Here is a 20,244-nt window from a genome sequence, read left to right as displayed (position 1 = left end):
AAGCATCATCTAATGGATTCAACACGCACCAAAGCACAAAACTCAGGTAACCACCGATTTAAATTCGTTTTTTCTTGCTATCATAGGCTCTGTTTTCGCAATGGTTCTGACAGTAACCCTTCGGGGAATATAAACCGAAGTCAAGTTATGTGACCTTCGGTTTATACGAACCGAAATGTTGATCCTCTGCCTTAGGCTTAGGCTTGGCTTGACTTGACTTCATATTGACTTATAAACTGTACTTCATATTGACTTATAAACTGTACTTCATATTGACTTGACTTTATTTTGGCTTCATATTGACTTCATAGTGTCCTATGTGTTTAATTAGTGTTGTAATAGGATTGTAAATATTATGTGTGGTTGATTGATTGTTTTTTCATTTGCGTATGCTGTAGTTACGGAAGGCGAAATTAACGAAGTTGTCGAAGTTAGGCGACCTGTTGTGCTTGGCCTTTTTGCAACGGCCATTGTTCCAGCTGGTCAACCAAGAAGTCCTCCTAATTTGCCGCAGCCGATAGAAATTGACACATCGTCTCATTTTGCGACTGATAGGGAAGAGAACGACAGAGATGAGTTGATCAAATGGGCTCGAAGCGTGTCGCAAAGTTTAAGGTTCGCAATTATAGTTAGGCGATCCGATTCGGGCGAGAAGAGAAAGGCTCAATTGGTGTTAGAGTGTGAACGTAGTGGGAAGTATGTTCCAGCCAAGAAGAAGTTGAAATCCGATACCTCCGGAACAAGAAAATGCGAATGTCCTTTCCGACTCCGTGGGTATTACAACAAGGCAACAAAACTATGGCGTTTGACTGTTGTCAACGGTATGCATAACCACGAGTTGGACAAAGGGCTTGAAGGGCATCTCGTGGCGGGGCGTTTGAAACCGCAAGAGAAGGATTTTATGGACGAGATGACAAGGAATGCGGTGGCTCCAAAAAACATATTGTCCACATTAAAGGAGAGAGATCCGGAAAACAAGACCTCTGCAAAGCAAGTGTACAACGCTCGTCATAGGTACAGAGTAAAAATGAGGGCGTCCATGACTGAGATGCAACACTTATGCAAGAAGCTTGACGATAACAAGTACTACTACAAGTATCGGACGATGTCAACCCTACATTCGGTTCGCAGTTACCGAACGATGTCAACACCACGTTCGGTTCGTAGTTACCGAAATGTTTCAACATGTCAAAAGACTTCGGTTTATATAAACCGCTGTACCCCCAAGGGTAAAAACGGAAATTCAGGGGGTAGAAAAGAAATGGGGGGGTCGGGAGAGAAAACTTCAACAATAAATAGTCTTGTATTTGTTAGGAAAAAACTTGTATTTGGGCTTTGTAGTGGGGTGGGCTAGGCAGACTAGCTATTAAACATTTAACAAGCCCAACCATTTCTGGTTTCAAAATTACTTTTGCCACCCTACTGCACTTCTTGCGCGCCATACGAATTTATCAAAATATCCTCGTCCACTACTTAAGTGCGAATTCTACGTTTAAAATCTTAAAAATTTCACGGTAGGAGGATGTTTTTCTCAAAAATCACATTTTTACCAGTTCTCTAAGTAGTAGATTATATCCGCTACTTAAGTAGTGAATGTTATAAAAATGGGAAAATTTCATGTTAGGGGGATGTTTTTTTTCCTCAAATTTCACATTTTTATAACGTCCGCTACTTATGTAGAGCTGGTAAAAATTTTGAATTTCATGTAGGGTGTTTTTTCTCAAAATTTCTCATTCTTACAACGACCCCTACTTAAGTAGCGGAAGGGTAAAATGGAAAACCCGTAGGGCGCAGGAGTAACCGGTAGGGTGACAAAAATAAATCTCTTGTAGTTTGAAGAGGGAAAACAAACTGTTAATTTGATATTTGGGTGAAAACATTGAGGTATTGAATTATACAAATTCATAATGTTGTGTGACTAATTTTACAATTGGTTAGAATTCCACTCTTCAATCTTGAGATACTCTCCGAGACCCGACATTTGAGGTATTCAGTTTGAGATGCAATACCGAGAGGAAAAATGTTTCAAATTGCATTATGTAGTTTTATTTTTAGTGAATTCTTTGTATATATTTTATTTAAATATATATCGATACATCTTATTTGAATATGAACTTAAGTGTTCACCTTTATTTTTACAAAAAAATTGCATCATATATGTGGTTGATTTGAAGTGTGGTTTGGACCAAATAGGCAAAGATTATATTAAACGTCAAGTCAATTCATAAATGGCTACATCCATTATGTAATAGTGGAAGAAAAGTTGTTAATGAAATTTAGTTAATGCTAAATTTAGTGGAAGAAACTTGACTTGTCAAGTGCAGAGCCGGCCTGCACACATGTGCGGGAAGTGCGATGACATCGGGCCTCAAAATTTTGAGGGCCTTAACTCAAAATTTTGAAGTCCTATAATATTACTTATATATTATTTATATCCATAAAATATCAGATATATATTAATAGGTTAAATTTTAGGTCCTAAAATAATAGTTATATATTATTAATGTTCATAAAATATCATATGAATATCAATAGATTAGTTATCTATACTCGAAAATATAGTTATAGTCCATTTTAATCTTTGCATAAAATTTAATCTTAGATTAAGATGTTCCTTTTTGACGTTATATACAAATATAATTATTTTGTATTTTTTGTTCTATTTGATTTAGTGCAATTGATTTAATATTGATAATTTATATGATTATAAGAATAAAAATGATTTTTTTTTATTATATACAATTTAAATCGATAATTTTTTTTTAAAAAAAATTATATTTTTTTTTATTAAGGGGCTACTTTTAAATTTTGCACAGAGTCTCCTAAAACTCAGAGACGTCCCTGGTCAAGTGAGTAATAGTGGAGTATATGCTGTATGTAGACTGTAGTGTGGTTAGGAGCCTAGGATGTTGAAAATTCTACGATGATTTCACATCACATTGAACATAACATGGCATTACACACTACAAGAAAAACGCAATTTATTGGCGGCCAAAAACCGCCAGAAACAAGGAAAAACCGCCAGAAACAGCTAAATTAGTGGCGGTTTACTGGCGGCCACGATGCGCCAGTAATTAAGGCAACGGTAACATTACTGGCGGCCAAAGCCGTCGAAAACAGAGCTGACGAGACTTACTGACGGCCCAGACCGCCGCTAAGTAACAACGGTCAAGTTTCTTTTGCAGGTTGCGTCAGAGCTACTGGCGGCTAGGACCGCCACTAAATTTGCCCAGATTTTGACCATTTAGCGACGGTTTGAACCGCCACTACAGCCTTTTCAAATTTTTTTTTAAAAAAACGTTTTTAATTAATTATTTTGTTTTAAAAAAATCGTTTTTTTAAATATTAATTGCTTTAAAAAAACATTTTAATTTATTTAAATATAAAATTTAATAATTAATTATTTTGTTTTAAAAAAACATTTTTTTTAAATATTAATTGCTTTAAAAAAACATTTTAATTTATTTAAATATAAACATAATTTATCATATCAATATAAACATCAAATATTAAACTTGCATGAATATTAGAGAAATACTTACCAAAATGAAGAAAAACAAGAGTGAAATAATAAAAAGTTGGAGAATTTTTAGAGTTAAGAATTTTTAGAGAGATGTTGGAGAAATTTTAGATAGAGAAAGGATTCACTACAAGAAAAATAGAAAACGGCGACAGTCAATTTGAGGCACTAGTAAGTGAACTGCCGCCGCTCTTGTCAATACTGACAGTTACTACGGCGTTCATTGAACCGCCGCACCTGTATTCTTATTAGAGGGCGCAATCTTATTTCCAATTTTTTCAATCAAAATAACAAAAGAAATTCGCAGCTTTTCATTCCTTGGTTCGAATTTCACCGTTCCAAATCCCTAAATCTGCGATTCTCACTCACAAGCTTCATTCCTTAAATCGCTCGAGCTTCAATCCCTAAATCCGCGATTCTCACTCACAAGCTCCAATCCCTAAATCTCTCAAAGCTACGTTCAGATTCATCTCAAGCTTTGTGCAAATTTGTTATTCAATCTCTCAAGCTTCGATGAACCTTCAAGCTTCAGGTTCAACATTCAAGCTTCGCTTAACCTTCATTCTCCATTCAACTTTAGGTTATATAATTTGGGAATTAGGTAATTGAAATTTATTTTTTGGTTTTCACTGATTGTTGGGAAGAATTGTGTTAAGTGAGATTGATAGAAAGATTAGTAAAATTGTGAATTAAGAAAAAATTGATAAGTAACTTTTCTGCTTAGTGTAGAAAGAATTAAGACATAAGTTGCAATCTTTTATGTTTCAAAATTGTGATTATTGGAATAGTGATGCTAGCTTATTTCTTGTGCATCATATCAATTGAGTTGCAAGCTTTTAACAGTGTGTCAAATTTAACTCTTTTGTATTGCTGTTGTAGCAGAAGTAGCTCAATAGTGCGCTATAGCGCCACTATAGCGGATCTGTGATCTGCTTGATGCTTATAGTGTATATTGTTCTATTCGATTCTAATCTAATTTTAGTGTTGATTATTGTGTGTTTGTACAGGTAATAGTTAATCACGTTCAATATATATGGCATTATAAATTTACTCTTTTAATATATGATTAATTATTGGAGGATGATATGAGATACAAAATTTGATAATCCTGTTTTTGGTTGTTAGAATCTAAGAATCTAATAATCCTTAATATAAAAGCACTATATATATCATCATAAAATAAAAAAACTACACAATTTATCAACTTAAGCAGAAAAGTTACAACTCATTACTAAGAAAATAAAGCCCTGCCTTGAATTTCAGTCCATAGTTAGCAGTTTGCATTACTATTGATTTAAAGGCTGATCTAATGGGTTTGCAATATTTTAGAAAATTGTCTCTCAATGCTTCATTCATGATTTGTTTCACCAGCATGGTTTCATGTATATTTATGTTTGAAGTTATACCTTTAATTAAAAGGTATTTTTTATTGAGTATTCACCAACTTGCTTTATGTACTTTTCTGGTTGAAGATATCTTCACTTTACAATCATTTAAGATTATTACATGTTCTAATTATTAAACTTGGTTAAGTCAGGTTCTTCTATTTGGTTGTATTTGTGTAATATACTCCATTAGCAGAGTTATTAACACTCATCCATGGTGGTTTTCATTGGAACAGTAAGAGTATTGGGAGAGTTTATTTTCTAAATTTGGTATTTGACTTTGACATCTATAACTTTGCAAATATTTGTGTCCAAGACTATAGTTGATTTATATTGTAGTTTTGAATTTGGTTTATTGATGTTGATGGTTGAAGCAATTTCAAACGAGTAATGGATTAATGTTCCCTTTTTATTCTTTTTACGACTCAAGGTTGCTTCTTTAAAATACACTCAGCTTCTCCATCAAGTTTGTCAGGTATCTATATTTTTTTTATAGGCAAATGTTAGCGTGTTAGTTGTTAATACTTTACCGGGGTTTGAATCGTCCTTTAAGTCTTTCAACTTGTTTTACATGTAGCTCAAACCAGTTGAGCTACCAGGTTGCTTATGAGTTCTGAAATTTCTCAAATTAGGGCGCTAGAATGTTTTGTTTATAGATGGAAAAATGTTAATGGCAATTGACAGATTGATTGAAATGTATATATTTTTAATTTCAGGTTGCAAACTACCTAAAAGATATTGGTGTGAAAAAGGGAGATGTTGTGATTATTTATTTGTCGATGCTAATGGAACTTCCTATCACAATGCTTTCTTGTGCTCGCATTGGTGCTGTTCATTCGGTATAACACAAAATAATATTGTCGTTTTGTAGTTATTTCTTGTTTAGTCATGTTTTCAAAGTTATCAGATTGTTTGATTTGTTTCACTTGCCATTTGAGTTAATATTGTTAGCTTTTTGATTTGTATAGGTTGTATTTGTCGGGTTTTCTTCAGGTACTACCATCAATGATTTAAGACATAGTCGATACTGCCATCAATGATTCAACTCAAAACAGGGTCTCTATAGGTGAGAATGTCATTGATTTGTTTAATGTCCAGCACTATAATCTCTTGTCTTCAATTGATTGTGTTGTCCGGTATCATGTATTAAAATTCAAATATGAGTGGATGCATACACACACACAATATCGAGAGATCGCGATAGCTAATATCATGCACCTTTTCATAGCTCATGATCAATAACAGTGAGTAAACTTTAGCCTGCTACTAGGAAGATAAGTCGATGATTTTTCTATGAATAAAATGAGTATTTCCTCATGTTACTTTATTATCTTATTTGACCTTGTCCTTTGCACTTTTTGCATGTCTAAGCAGATGTATGCATAACTTACGATAACACATCTGCATTGAAGAGGGAAGATACTAAATGGACGGAAGGGCAAGATATATGGTGGCAGGTTAGTCTATAAAAGTTTGTTTTTCCGGTGCATAAATACTCTGACATGTTTATCTATCTGTACTAGTTGTAAGTAGTAACCGAGTTCTGTCTTCTATACACGCTATAAGAAAATATGCAAATAGCGACAAGCAAGTTGAGGCACTTAGTAGTGAACCGCCACCGCTTTCTCATCATATCGGCAGGTGAACAGTTACCACCTGCGCTTTCTCATTATACCAGTGGAGTTTGGCCTTTAGTTAAGATGAAATTTTATTTTTAGGCCAACTAATACAGCATTTTTTCCACCCTTGAATCAGATGAAATTTTATTTTTTCTCATCATATCAGCATTTTTTCTGTTACATGTTTTGATCAACTCGCTCTCGGTCTATCAAAGATGTAACCAATTCAACATAATACTTGTTTATTTATACACACACTAATGTACTAATACATCAGACACTAATGTTGTCTATATATCATCGATCCTTGTACAAAAACTTTTATTATAATTAAAAGATTAAATGATCCTAAGACTAATCCGACAGTCAATTTAAAATTAACCATTGCATCATTTCAAATATATATATATACTAGAAGTTGTACAACAGTCAATCAACATTAGTACTCCGTTCGCGTAAGGCTATGCATTGTAATTTGCTTCGGCTTTGTGGTTTTTGCATGACATTACCGAACGTTTGCTTGTGTATCCGTTGATGGCTAATGGAAGTGTAGCATCATGTTTATGAGGTACCGCTATTAGCTCAGTATTTGAATTTCTTTTATTTAGTCATAAATTACTTTCCTCCCTTGAGTATAAATCTTCGCTCTCATATATCCTTTCCAAAATTAACTAATGCCACCTTGGTTGGAGTTTATGCATTAATTTCTTTTGCTGCTGTTGCTTTTGTTTATGTAAAACCTTACTTGACCGCACTTTTGGGATTAAAAGCTTTTATTGCTTTCTTCTCAAGCTTCACTACAGCTATCTTCAATGCTCCAATGGTTTTCTTTGATTCAACTCCTGTCGGAAGAATTTTAACTAGAGTAAGATTTATTCATTCTGAATGAAGGAAAAAAAAATCTATAAATTTTCTTTTTGGTCATTCATTAGTCATTACTATTTGATAACCCTTCTTTTTTAGGCCAACGTTTTCTTCTCCCTTGTGCAGGCTTCTTCAGATTTAAGTAATTTGGACTTTGATATACCTTATTCCATCACCTTTGTAGCATGTGTAGCAATTGAAATTTTGGTGATGATTTGTATAATGGTTTCAGTCACATGACAAGTTCTCATTGTTGCTATTCCTGGTTGCATCAAAGCTTGCTTTGGAATCGGGGGCTGTTTTTTTATAGAATTGGATCTCAAGGTATACCAACAGTAATTCAAGTGTGAAATTAGATGATCTATATAGTTGATTTTCTTTGTTGTCTAAGAGCTTATAAGCAGCTTGTTTGTTTTGCTACACTTTTTAATGTAATAGTTTTATGTTTAGTGTGTTAACTCAAAATAATTTTGATGTAAACTTGTTGTGAGTATCATTTTCTATATGAATTGTGAGAATCAATTACTATATGTTTAGTAAAATAATGTGAGGATGTTGTGTTTTAGATTTTGTTATATATATATATATTAATGGGAATCAAGAGTGTTAAAAATACACCATTTAAAAAAAATTGGGGGAAAAAAAAAAGCATTTAATTTTTTTTGTGGGAAACCAAAAAAAAAAAGTTTTTTTTAAAAAAAAAGCAAATTGCGGCGGTTCAAACCGACGCTAAAATTTCAAAAAACACTTGAAAAATAATTACAAACAGCGACGGTTAGAACCGTCGCATAATCAATACAACCGACGCTAATGTCCATGCGGCGGTTATTCCAACGGTTTACGTGAACCGCCGCTGTATACCCTAGCGACGCTGCTTGTTGCGTCACTTGTCAAACCGCCGCATATGTCAATTAGCGACGGTTTAAACCGACGCTAATGCTTTTTTTCAGTGGTCGCCGCTTTCCAGCTTTTTTGTAGTGATTGTAGGAAATGAGAGTTGTGAAGTGAAGGAAGATATATATAGAGGGGGATAAAATTCGTGGAAATCTGTTCTTGGAGCTTATTGGCGGTCAAAGCCGCCACTAAGCCCCAACGGTTATATTTTTTTTCAATTTCCAACCACTTTGCGGCGGCCCAGGCCGCCATTAATGTCTGGGCGTGTTTCAAGAATATTACCGGCGGTCAAAACCGCCACTAAGTCCTCCAACGACTACTTTTTTAAATTACCAACACTTTGTAGCGGCCTAGGCCGCCAATAAGGTATGAGGCGCCATTTTTTTTTTTTTAATATTCTTGGTTAGTTAGTGGCGGCCTGGACCGCCGGTAATGTCCAAGACAATTACTGACGGCCAGGACCGCCAATAAATTCAAATTTTCGTAATTAAATATTATTTGATAAGTTTGTGGCGGTTTTGATTAATTATTGGGGGCTTAGGCCGCCAGTAAGCTACTGAGGGCCAAAACCGCCAGTAAATTTCGTCGGTAAATGAGTATTTTCTTGTAGTGACATGACACATATATGATCCCATATTGTGCAGCTAGTGCATGGTTGAAAAAAGTGCATTGTGCCAATTTCGTTACTATTTTTATATGGAGGAGAAGCATTTTTGTACAACGTGGAAGTTCTTCCATCCATGATGTTTAATTTTGCGTTTGTATTTTTCCTTGATGGGTGTATGTCATTATAGTTTAAGGAAGAAAAATAACAACCGCATGCATAAAAATAAATTTATTGATTTTTGTTACCTAACTTAAATTTAGTTATATAAATTATCAACAAAAAAATGAGTTTTATATATATATATATATTAGAAATAATATAAAATCATTGATGGAGCTCTATCCTAACAACTTAAATTTTTGGGATAATTGGTTATTTGACATGATATCAGAGTCTCTATAACTAAGTGGTCTAAAGTTTGATTTCCACTCTTCTCACTTTCTAATTAAAAAAGTAGAATTTAAACATATTATGGTTTTATATTATTTCTAACGATATATGAATGAGATAATGTAGTACAATAACTATTTGTTTGATGAGCATGCAATAGAAAACCAACTGCGATGTTATATTTTTAATTTTAATATACCCTTATATAATTTGATGGAATAGAAAACGTTTAATCAATGTGGGTGCAAAATTATTTTCCAATATTTTGAATAAAAATTTCATATACTATATGAGTTCAATTTTTCATATACTGATTTTGACTAAGTCAATACACATGTGACAAGTGACTCACATATCACGTCAGCACACGTCAACACGACGTGATATGTGAGTCACTTGCCACATGTGCGACAACTTAGTCATAGAGTCAAAATCACAAGTTTATAAATATTGTTATCAAAAGTGCTATTTCGAAAATTAAAAATCCAAAAATAAATAGTTGCACAAAAAATTAAAATATTGAAAGAATTTATCCTTTTAAATGAACCAAGAGCGCATGCGAATCCTAAATATTCAAGAGCGCAACACCAACAAAAACTAACCAAGACACCCACTCACAGAATGTTGCGGAATGTTGCGGTGATAAATGGACTTGAGCAGAACACGAGCTTTCCATTGTGAAACCAAAAGGCCCAACGACGGGGAACTTGAATGAAAACAAACTTCCGACACAAAAGTAGCGTGAAGGTTAAAACAAGCGGCAACGAAGCTAACGACTACCAACCCTACTCACACATTTAAATGTGAAGAAATGTGAAATTCGGGGTTCGAACTCCGACCACTCGAATAATGTCTCTGATATCTATCATTTGAGTTACAGACTTCTTAAAATTTATACAATTAATTTATTAAAAATTGAATTAAATACACAAATTAAAAATTACAATAATTTTGTTGTTTTTCTCAACAAAAAAAAATTGTTTAAAAAATTGAATACTGTATTGAATACTAACGGAATATCTAGATTGAAGCAAGTATCTTCTCTTAGTTTGTGTGCTGTAACCCCGTTTCATTCAAACTCAAATCACTACTCCTTGATTCGATTGTAATCATAGGAGTATCTCACATATTAAAACCATTTCAATTAAATTTTCCATTTTTGTCTCTTCATTTAATGAAAACATCACAAACTATGTTTCTGACCTTTTCACATTACAGTACACTCCCAATCTATCCTATCTCATTGTTTTTGTCTCTTTTCACATTTTCTCTTTAACAAACCAGTCCACAAATCTTGGCCACCACGTTAACCCTATTCCCAAGGAATCATATTTTTTGTTTTTATATTGACTTAATCATCTTTCTCTCTCTCAACTTTTTGACTTAATCACTATTCAGTGCTCACAACTTTTTGGCAACCACTTTTATATATAACCTCAAAAATTTCATCTTTCATAATATCACTAAACCATTTTCTTCATAGAATCTCAATAACAAACTTCCACAATAAAAATCCAATTTTTAATTTTTCTATTTCATAGAACAGTTTAATTTAACTATGTTGGAGTTGGGTTTTGTTTCAACTTCACTCATGAACAATGGAACTGATTTTCTTGTTAAACCCATTTTCCTTCATGGGTTATCTAGTTTACTTCATGTAGTGTTGCTTGTGGCTGTTTTAGTTTCATGGGTTTGGAGAAAAATCAAAACTTGTGTTGTGAATGAGTCTAAGGAGGAGAAACTTAATAGTACTTTGTTTAAAGTGACAAAGTTTTGTTCTATTGGTTTTTCTTTCTTAAATTTTGTTCTGTTTTTGTTTAATTATTTTTACGGGTATACTAATGGTTGGTCAGATGAAAAAGTTGTTACCCTTTTTGATTTAGGTTTAAAAACAGTTTCTTGGTTTGTTATTTGCGTTTGTTTCCACAAAGGGTTCTTGTTTTTCTTCAGTTCAGGTCAAAGAAAAACAAGGTTTCCATTCTTCTTTAGAGCTTGGTGTGTCTTCTATCTCATTGTTGCATGTTATTGTTTTGTGGTTGACATTGTTGTTTTTTATGAAAATCACATTGAGTTAACTGCCCAATCCATGGTTTCTGATGTAGTGTCTTTTTGTGTTGGTTTGGTCTTCTGTTATGTGGGGTATTTTGTGAGAAATGAGAGTGAAGAAGGTGATAGAACTATTCAAGAACCTCTTTTGAATGGTGATACACATGTTGGTAATGGTAATGTTAATCCCTTGGGGTTAAAAGAGACTAAAGGGAGTGACACTGTTACTCCTTTTTCAAATGCTGGAATTTTGAGCCTTCTCACTTTCACTTGGGTGGGACCCCTTATAGCATTTGGCAATAAGAAAACCTTAGACCTTGAGGATATTCCTCAGCTAGATAGTGGAGATAGTGTAGTTGGAGCTTTTCCAACTTTTAGAAACAAACTTGAAGCTGATTGTGGTGCAGTCAATAGAGTAACCACACTTAAGTTGGTTAAGTCATTGTTAATCTCTGCGTGGAAAGAGATTCTTATCACTGCTTTTCTTGCATTGTTAAACACTTTAGCTTCTTATGTTGGTCCGTATCTTATTGATTCTTTTGTTCAATATCTTGATGGAAGAAGGCTATATGAGAATCAAGGCTATGTGTTGGTTTCTGCATTTTTCATTGCAAAGATTGTAGAATGCCTAACACAGAGGCATTGGTTCTTTAGGTTGCAGCAAATCGGACTTCGATTCCGAGCACTGCTTGTCACTATGATATATAACAAAGCCTTAACACTTTCCTGTCAATCAAGACAATGCCACACTTCTGGAGAAATAATCAATTTCATGACCGTTGATGCTGAAAGAGTCGGTGTTTTCAGTTGGTACATACATGATTTGTGGTTAGTAGTTTTGCAAGTTACATTGGCGTTGATCATTTTATATAAAAATTTGGGGCTTGCTTCCGTTGCTGCTTTTGTTACTACTATCATTATTATGCTGGCAAATGTTCCCTTGGGATCATTGCAAGAGAAGTTTCAAAATAAGTTGATGGAGTCAAAGGATACAAGAATGAAGACAACATCTGAAATTTTAAGGAACATGAGGATTCTCAAACTACAAGGATGGGAAATGAAGTTTCTATCTAAAATAACTGAGCTTAGGGATGCCGAACAAGGGTGGTTGAGAAAGTTTCTTTATACTTCAGCCTTGACTACATTTGTCTTTTGGGGTGCACCTACATTGGTATCAGTGGTTACTTTTGGTACTTGTATGCTTATAGGGATCCCACTTGAATCGGGGAAGATTCTGTCAGCACTTGCAACAATCAGGATTCTTCAAGAGCCTATTTATAATCTTCCAGATTTTATTTCAATGATAGCACAGACTAAAGTTTCTCTCGATAGGATCTCTTCGTTCCTTCGTCTCGATGACTTGCAATCGGATGTTGTTGAAAAGCTTCCTCCGGGAAGTTCTGATACTGCGATTGATGTGGTTGATGGGAATTTTTCTTGGGATTTATCTTCACCTAATCCCACTTTGCAGAACATAAATCTCAGAGTTTTTCAAGGCATGAAGGTTGCTGTTTGTGGTACAGTTGGATCAGGCAAGTCTACTTTACTTTCTTGTGTATTGGGAGAAGTACCAAAGATATCTGGTGTCCTTAAGGTTTGTGGAACAAAGGCTTATGTTGCTCAATCACCATGGATTCAAAGTGGCAAGTTAGAGGATAATATATTGTTTGGTGAACACATGGTTAGGGAAAGGTATGAGAAGGTACTTGAAGCATGTTCCTTAAAGAAGGATCTGGAAATCTTGTCATTTGGTGATCAGACGATTATAGGCGAACGTGGGATAAATTTGAGTGGTGGACAGAAACAACGAATACAAATTGCTCGCGCTCTTTACCAAGATGCTGATATCTATCTATTTGATGATCCTTTTAGTGCTGTGGATGCTCATACAGGATCTCACCTTTTCAAGGTAACTCACTTTCTGTGTTTTGTTTATCATGTAGTGTATTATTAACTTGATAATTTTACTTTTTGTGCATACTAAAAATTAATTATCAGAATCTTACAATACATGCAAGTCATATCTTAATTCAATACTTAATTGAACTCATTTGATGTGAATTTCTAGTGTCTATCTATTTGAACATGAATCTCATTTTATATGCTGATTCGCTACGATGAATCCCGATTCATTTATTGAATCACTATCTAAACTTAGTGTAGCTAACCACCTTTTCTTAATCAACTTTGTATAACCCACCATTTTTCTTTTATAATTTGATATATGACTTGAATTATTTTGAGGTTCATATATGATGTATCAACTTATAATTTTGTTATGTCACTTAATAACATTTTTATTGGTAATGTATCTTACGATTCATAATAAGACTTGATTCACAATTGGGGAAAGAATGTCTTCTGATTCATGACTTGAATCTCGATTTGATAACCTACTAATAATTCTTAGTTTAACTCTTTTGAAATGTAGTTATACCATTCCAAACAGCATGACACTTGTGAAATTGTTTGTTTTAATTCTGTGGCAGGAATGTTTGTTTGGCGTTTTAAGTTCAAAAACAGTTGTTTATGTTACTCATCAAGTGGAGTTCTTACCTACTGCTGACCTTATATTGGTGAGTATTTATCATGATTCTATTGTTCTTAATTTAAAATGATGGATCGGTTTTCTTTTAACCTCTTTTATGGCCCTTGTTATAGGTCATGAAAGATGGAAAAATTACTCAAAGTGGAAAGTATGCCGATCTGCTCAACATTGGGACCGATTTTATGGAACTCATCGGCGCACACAGAGAAGCTATGTCTACACTCGAATCAATGGATGGAGGGAAAACATCTAATGAAATAAGTACCTTAGAAAAAGCTGTAAATATCGCCGGCAATCATGAAGAGTTAAACAAAGATGAGCAAAATGGTGATAAAGGAGAACCAAAAGGCCAACTTGTTCAAGAAGAAGAAAGGGAGAAAGGTAAAGTCGGATTTTCAGTCTATTGGAAATATATCACAACTGCATATGGAGGAGCTCTTGTACCGTTCATATTATTGGCTCAGATTCTTTTTCAAGCTCTTCAAATTGGAAGCAACTATTGGATGGCTTGGGCAACTCCCATCTCAGCCGACGTGGAGGCACCGGTTGAAGGAACAACTCTAATTGAAGTCTATGTTGGTTTGGCCATTGGAAGTTCTTTATGCATTCTTGTTAGAGCATTGATACTTGTTACAGTCGGTTATAAGACAGCCACTATACTCTTCAATAAAATGCACTTGTGCGTTTTTCGCGCCCCTATGTCATTTTTTGATTCTACTCCAAGTGGACGAATCCTTAATAGGGTATGGCAGTTGTTTTCAATCACTGTAATTATATATAGCTATAGAATACTTTGTCGCTTTTTTTAACCGCTGTCTTCCTCTTTGTTTTTTTCAGGCTTCAACCGACCAAAGTGCAGTGGATACTGACATTCCTTATCAAATTGGCTCATTTGCCTTCTCCTTGATCCAGCTTCTAGGAATTATAATAGTGATGTCTCAGGTGGCATGGCAAGTTTTCATCGTGTTTGTACCCGTGATAGCAATTAGCATTTGGTATCAGGTATTATTTGTTCCATCAACCATGTCTAGGCTTTGATAATAAGTTGGCACATTTTTTTATTTTGCAAATTTGACTCCATTATAATATTATATGGTAACCCTTAACAACTTTTGAACTTGTAATCGACAGCGATATTATTTACCATCAGCCCGTGAACTATCACGTTTATGTGGAGTATGCAAAGCCCCAATCATTCAACACTTTGCCGAAACAATATCTGGTACTTCAACCATTAGAAGCTTTGATCAACAGTCAAGATTCCATGAAACAAATATGAAACTGACTGATGGGTATTCTCGGCCAAAGTTCAATATCGCAGCTGCTATGGAATGGTTATGCTTTCGTTTAGATATGTTGTCTTCTTTCACATTTGCCTTTTCCTTGATATTCTTGATATCAATTCCAGCCGGAATCATAAATCCAGGTGCCTAACTCAAATCTGGGATGATATATCAATAAAAATTTACTCTTTTTATGTAATGAGGAGTTGAGCTTAATTGTTTCCCTTGTGTCATTTTTCTGATTTTTGAAGGCATTGCTGGTCTAGTTGTTACCTATGGTCTAAATTTAAACATGATACAAGCTTGGGTAATATGGAATCTTTGTAATTTAGAGAACAAAATTATATCTGTGGAAAGGATGCTTCAGTATACAACCATTCCTAGCGAGCCTCCGCTTGTTTCAGAAGAAGAAAAAAGGCCAGATCCTTCTTGGCCCGCATATGGCGAGGTTGATATAAGAAACTTGCAGGTAGAGGGTCATTTGCTTCTTGTTGCTGCCTTTTAATTATGTTTTTTGTTTTGTTTATTTCACTTTGTGGTCAATTGACTTCTGAATAGAAAAGATGTGCTTTGGGTACAACATACTTTGTAGCATAATTGTTTTTATATGATGTTTGTGCTCCATTTAACCATTTGTAATGATTTGTTGTACATGATAAAGGTTCGATATGCTCCACATCTGCCGCTCGTGTTGCGTGGCCTAACATGTACGTTTCGTGGAGGACTGAAAACTGGCATTGTTGGTAGAACAGGTAGCGGCAAATCAACTCTTATACAAACACTTTTCCGACTCGTTGAACCTACTGCTGGGGAAGTTATCATCGACAACATCAACATCTCTACCATTGGACTGCATGATTTGAGGTCTAGACTAAGCATTATTCCACAGGATCCAACAATGTTTGAGGGGACTGTGAGAAGTAATCTTGACCCTCTGGAAGAGTACAATGATGAACAAATATGGGAGGTGAGTTGGTTTTTTTTAGTTGTTGATACAAAATGCAAAAACAGTGACACTTGGTTCTATCAAAAATATATTATCCTTGTAATTTCTCTTCAAATTCTGATTTACATTCCTTAAAATAGGCCTTGGATAAGTGTCAACTGGGAGATGAAGTTAGAAAGAAAGAAGGAAAGCTCGATTCTCCAGGTTTGTCTTCTAATTTTGTTGAACATAAATACTCCCTTCAAAGGTAAATAAGCAAAAAGGTAGATGAATTCGGTCCAATTTAGACCAACTGGTATACCATTTTACTTATATTTAAGTCCAGAAGGAGAATATAGTATTTCTACTCGTGAACTTATTGCTAATGTGGAAGTTGGTGCTTTTGTAGTTAGCGAGAATGGTGAGAATTGGAGCATGGGTCAGAGGCAGTTGGTATGCCTTGGTAGGGTACTACTTAAGAAGAGCAAGATTTTGGTGCTTGATGAAGCCACTGCATCAGTTGATACAGCTACAGATAATTTGATTCAACAAACTCTTAGGCAGCATTTCACTGACTCTACAGTTATTACCATTGCGCATCGAATAACTTCTGTTCTTGACAGTGATATGGTTCTACTTCTTAGTCAAGGTTTGGAAGAAAACTGTTATTTTTCCTTAAATTTTCAATATCTTTTGTGCCTTGGTGTTTCGTTTTCTGATGTTGTGTATTTTTATGGTAGGACTTATTGAGGAGTATGACTCCCCAACCACATTACTAGATGATAAGTCATCATCTTTTGCTAAGCTTGTTGCAGAGTATACCATGAGGTCCAGCTCCAATTTTGAGAAATCTGTTGATCACTGATTGAAGTCTTCCGTCCAAGATAAAAGCTTTTTGATGAAGACGAAAATTTTGGGGGCAGTATCTTTTCAATAGGGTTTGTAGTTCTCCTTCCATTAAGCATGTTTGATAGGAAAATCCGAAAATGTAATATATAAGAATAAGGCTTTGAATGTCCAACTTCACCTTTTTTTCAAGGCTGAAGGAAATTACTAGAGGGAAGAATTACAAAATGAAACAATCATGTTAGTTTGAATGTGCATAATTGCATCATGGTATAGTTACTCAAATAATGTGAATAATTGCATTAATACTGTTTTACAATGAATTTGCACATTTATATTCAAGGGAAATATAATTGAAATTCCTTCAAAACCTATAATAACATACTCCCTCCATCGCTTGTTAAAAAAAAACTTACTGTATGTGGTTAATATAAAAAGATAGATTGAGCTAAAACCAATGAAGTGCACATAGAATGACATTCTATAAAGATGGGAGCAGTGATGTCGATCCCGGAAAATAGCGGTTTGTTAAATTTTGGCTACGTAGCAATACTATAGCAGTACGGTAGCGGTTTTAAAAAATTGTGCTATGCTAATAAGGCTATTGTGCTATATTTGCTGATACAACTGTCATTTGATAACATTGAGTGAGGCTTGAGAGGGATACCATACAAGCATTCCACGACACATAAAGGATGGTGAAATACTAGTAATTGTTAGTATTATGTTCCGGGTGATGATCAAACTCTCGAGTCTCGACCTCCTTATCACTCTACTCCTTAACTACCTCATCCCAGCCACCAAACCAACCTTATGGTATATAATATGTAAGCAATGGTAATTATTATCATTTAGTTGTTGCAAGTGAGTACAGTTTTAGAGTATATCTAAGTATTAGAAGTTGCATGTGTTAGAATGTTAAGAAATTCTACCCCAACTTATGACAAGTTATGATTAGAGACTTAAAGCAGAAATTAGAGTATGTTAGATTCATATACTTGTTTTGATTTAATTATAATCTATTTGAAATTCCATGTTATTTGATATTGGAATAGTTTTGGGACTGTTTTGGAATTATTGGTATACTATAGATATATCCGTTTGCCACAATGAAGAGATAATGTGGTATAGGTATCCGTTCACCACAACGAAGAGATAATGTGGTATAGCCGTTCGCCACAACGAAGAGATAATGTGGTATAGCCGTTCGCCACAACAAAGAGATAATGTGGTATATCCATTCGCAACAACGAAGAGATAATGTGGTATATCCGTTCGCCACAACGAAGAGATAATAGGGTATAGATATCCGTTCGCCACAACGAAGAGATAATGTGGTATATCCGTTCGCCACAACGAAGAGATAATAGGGTATAGATATCCGTTCGCCACAACGAAGAGATAATGTGGTATATCCATTCGCAACAACGAAGAGATAATGTGGTATATCCGTTCGCCACAACGAAGAGATAATAGGGTATAGATATCTGTTCGCCACAACGAAGAGATAATGTGGTATATCCGTTCGCCACAACGAAGAGATAATGTGGTCTATGTGTACAAAATGAAAAGAGATAGTTCTTTCTTTTTCTTTTATATACTTTATTGATAGTTAACCAACACTTAGAGAACTACGTGGCTCTGATTCCCTAATCGTTTAGGGATACGTAGGACTAGGGATCCTCCCTGCCGAGCTATAATTTCAGTAACTCTATATAATCTAGATAGGTATAGTTATATTGTATTAGGCTTGCCAGGCTAAATATAGGGTTAGTTAGTGTTAGCCTATGTGTCGGTCATGATCTGAGATTGGGTCGTGACAAAGTTGGTATCAGAGGGCGGTTGCAGAGCCAAATGATTTTTGATAGTTGTTTGTGTGAGTTTAAAAAAAAAAAGATATGTTGTAGAATTCCTTCTTTTTGCTTTGTCTTAGTTACTGCTATGCTATTGAAAAGATAAGTTATGGTTATGATTGAATGGATATCCTATGATATTTCTATATTTTTAGTTCCTTTAATTTAGGAGAAAAGAATTATTGTGATACTATATGTGGTCTAAGGGTATAATATAAACCTAGTGTGTGGTAAAATAAAATAAAAATGGTTAATAGAAATTGATAAGCATGTTGAAATATGTAGAATACAAATAAGGATTAAGGAGACTATTTGATACTTTAGGTTAGTTTAACTACTAGAGTAAAGTCAGTAAAGTATTGGCATGATAAAAGAAACTTTTCACGATTTACCTCCATTTAATTCATTGTGTAGCATAATATTAGAATGACCTGAAAACTCTATATTGAGTCTTTGACAAACAATATCAGTTCGTAACCCCAAAACTGAAGTATTTTAGATTGCTTGCAAACTAGAAGAGGGGTAGTTGTTATGCATGCATGAGTTAAACCTAGGTGGTGTGTGTTTATCCTGATTTCCATATTGATCTTCCAAGGAGGTATAATACATTATTTTTGCAATAAATCAAAGATCACAAGCTTATCTTGTGGCTCATTATACTAGTCTGTTATCACTTTTGGTGAAATTGAGCTTTAGACACAACAATGAATCATGTTTGATATGAACAATATATTTATAATTCTATCAATAAAAAGCTAGCACCCTGTGTTTGAAAGAACTGATATGTATATAATATAATATTTGAAGTTTCTAAAAATGTGTGTATGTAAAGTCATCATGCTCTATTTACTTGAAGTAATATCTAAACAGAAACTTCAATGCAACTAAAACTTGTTTTGGCTTATTTTACAATAGGTTGGTGAGAATCAATACTACCTCTGTATACGAATTTATATGTTAGATTGATCGATGAATTACAATTCAACCGTTAAGATGTTTCTCTTGGAAAACGAGAATTGACACTTTAAATTAAAAAAAAAAAAACCTATGATTATATGAAGAATATACATATTATGAAAGGTAGCCTTGGAGCTAAATTGGTTGTTTTCTTAATGAAATTAGGCTTATATATATTGGTGTCGTTTAGGAAGGTTTTGAGTTAATATGTAGTTGAGGCAGGGGATACTTTATAAAGTTGAGATCACGGTTACGAACCTGGGCATTCTCACAATCAAGACCTTGTTATAATTGACAAATTCTACCTTTTGAATTCATAAGTAGCTTCTAGGCTATTGATATTTTTGTCGGTTGAACTTTAGACCTTGATAAGGATATTAATAGGCTTGAAATTTAAGACTCCTTGGTTTAGGAGTACATTTAAATTGAGTATATGTAGGCTTGGTTGGTATGTCCTGTTATAGTTATTCAAGATGATTAACTCCTGAAAAGAATGAAACAAGTATT

The 20,244-nt window shown here is 34.3% G+C and overlaps 3 protein-coding genes across 4 annotated transcripts; all 3 read left to right on the top strand.

The window, feature by feature from the left end:
• Nucleotides 1–3,925: 3,925 nt before the first annotated feature.
• LOC123921770 (ABC transporter C family member 8-like) lies at nucleotides 3,926–7,953 on the top strand. 2 transcript variants are annotated; one of them, XM_045974442.1, is made up of 6 exons: nucleotides 3,926–4,052; nucleotides 5,874–5,971; nucleotides 6,098–6,149; nucleotides 6,280–6,362; nucleotides 7,078–7,389; nucleotides 7,515–7,953. In XM_045974442.1, exons 3-6 carry the CDS (start codon nucleotides 6,137–6,139, stop codon nucleotides 7,626–7,628), a joined length of 522 nt encoding a protein of 173 aa, XP_045830398.1. In that variant the 5' UTR covers nucleotides 3,926–4,052; nucleotides 5,874–5,971; nucleotides 6,098–6,136; the 3' UTR covers nucleotides 7,629–7,953. The 2 variants fall into 2 exon arrangements, with proteins under 2 accessions (XP_045830398.1, XP_045830397.1); XM_045974441.1 differs by lacking the exon at nucleotides 3,926–4,052 and having other exon boundaries at nucleotides 5,751–5,971.
• On the top strand, nucleotides 3,992–5,952 carry LOC123921771. The gene is made up of 4 exons (XM_045974443.1): nucleotides 3,992–4,121; nucleotides 5,336–5,380; nucleotides 5,622–5,744; nucleotides 5,899–5,952. The coding sequence occupies exons 1-4, from the start codon at nucleotides 4,034–4,036 to the stop codon at nucleotides 5,943–5,945; spliced, it is 303 nt and encodes a 100-aa protein (XP_045830399.1). The 5' UTR covers nucleotides 3,992–4,033; the 3' UTR covers nucleotides 5,946–5,952.
• A 2,336-nt stretch (nucleotides 7,954–10,289) lies between the features above and the next one.
• LOC123921390 (ABC transporter C family member 3-like) lies at nucleotides 10,290–17,243 on the top strand. The gene is made up of 10 exons (XM_045973905.1): nucleotides 10,290–13,234; nucleotides 13,815–13,901; nucleotides 13,987–14,616; nucleotides 14,711–14,875; nucleotides 15,005–15,299; nucleotides 15,408–15,625; nucleotides 15,818–16,123; nucleotides 16,243–16,306; nucleotides 16,491–16,730; nucleotides 16,822–17,243. Exons 1-10 carry the CDS (start codon nucleotides 10,838–10,840, stop codon nucleotides 16,944–16,946), a joined length of 4,527 nt encoding a protein of 1,508 aa, XP_045829861.1. The 5' UTR covers nucleotides 10,290–10,837; the 3' UTR covers nucleotides 16,947–17,243.
• Nucleotides 17,244–20,244: the final 3,001 nt, after the last annotated feature.

This window comes from Trifolium pratense, linkage group LG4 (genome assembly GCF_020283565.1).
Source record: "Trifolium pratense cultivar HEN17-A07 linkage group LG4, ARS_RC_1.1, whole genome shotgun sequence".
In the NCBI taxonomy this organism is placed as follows: Eukaryota; Viridiplantae; Streptophyta; class Magnoliopsida; order Fabales; family Fabaceae; genus Trifolium; species Trifolium pratense.
The sequence above is the reverse complement of the archived record's forward strand: the minus strand, read 5'-3'. Positions and strand labels throughout refer to the sequence as shown.

What these genes read in the sequence shown, in the direction of transcription:
- LOC123921771 (XM_045974443.1), top strand. Translation starts at nt 4,034, where the DNA reads ATGAACCTTCAAGCTTCAGGTTCAACATTCAAGCTTCGCTTAACCTTC. An exon ending in TTCTCCATCAAGTTTGTCAG is followed by an intron (nt 5,381 to 5,621) that starts GTATCTATATTT and finishes TTTTAATTTCAG; the next exon opens with GTTGCAAACTACCTAAAAGA. An exon ending in GCATTGGTGCTGTTCATTCG is followed by an intron (nt 5,745 to 5,898) that starts GTATAACACAAA and finishes GGTTTTCTTCAG; the next exon opens with GTACTACCATCAATGATTTA.
- LOC123921770 (XM_045974442.1), top strand. An exon ending in GGCAAGATATATGGTGGCAG is followed by an intron (nt 6,363 to 7,077) that starts GTTAGTCTATAA and finishes ATGGAAGTGTAG; the next exon opens with CATCATGTTTATGAGGTACC. An exon ending in TCGGAAGAATTTTAACTAGA is followed by an intron (nt 7,390 to 7,514) that starts GTAAGATTTATT and finishes TCCCTTGTGCAG; the next exon opens with GCTTCTTCAGATTTAAGTAA.
- LOC123921390 (XM_045973905.1), top strand. Translation starts at nt 10,838, where the DNA reads ATGTTGGAGTTGGGTTTTGTTTCAACTTCACTCATGAACAATGGAACT. An exon ending in CAGGATCTCACCTTTTCAAG is followed by an intron (nt 13,235 to 13,814) that starts GTAACTCACTTT and finishes ATTCTGTGGCAG; the next exon opens with GAATGTTTGTTTGGCGTTTT. An exon ending in CTACTGCTGACCTTATATTG is followed by an intron (nt 13,902 to 13,986) that starts GTGAGTATTTAT and finishes CCCTTGTTATAG; the next exon opens with GTCATGAAAGATGGAAAAAT.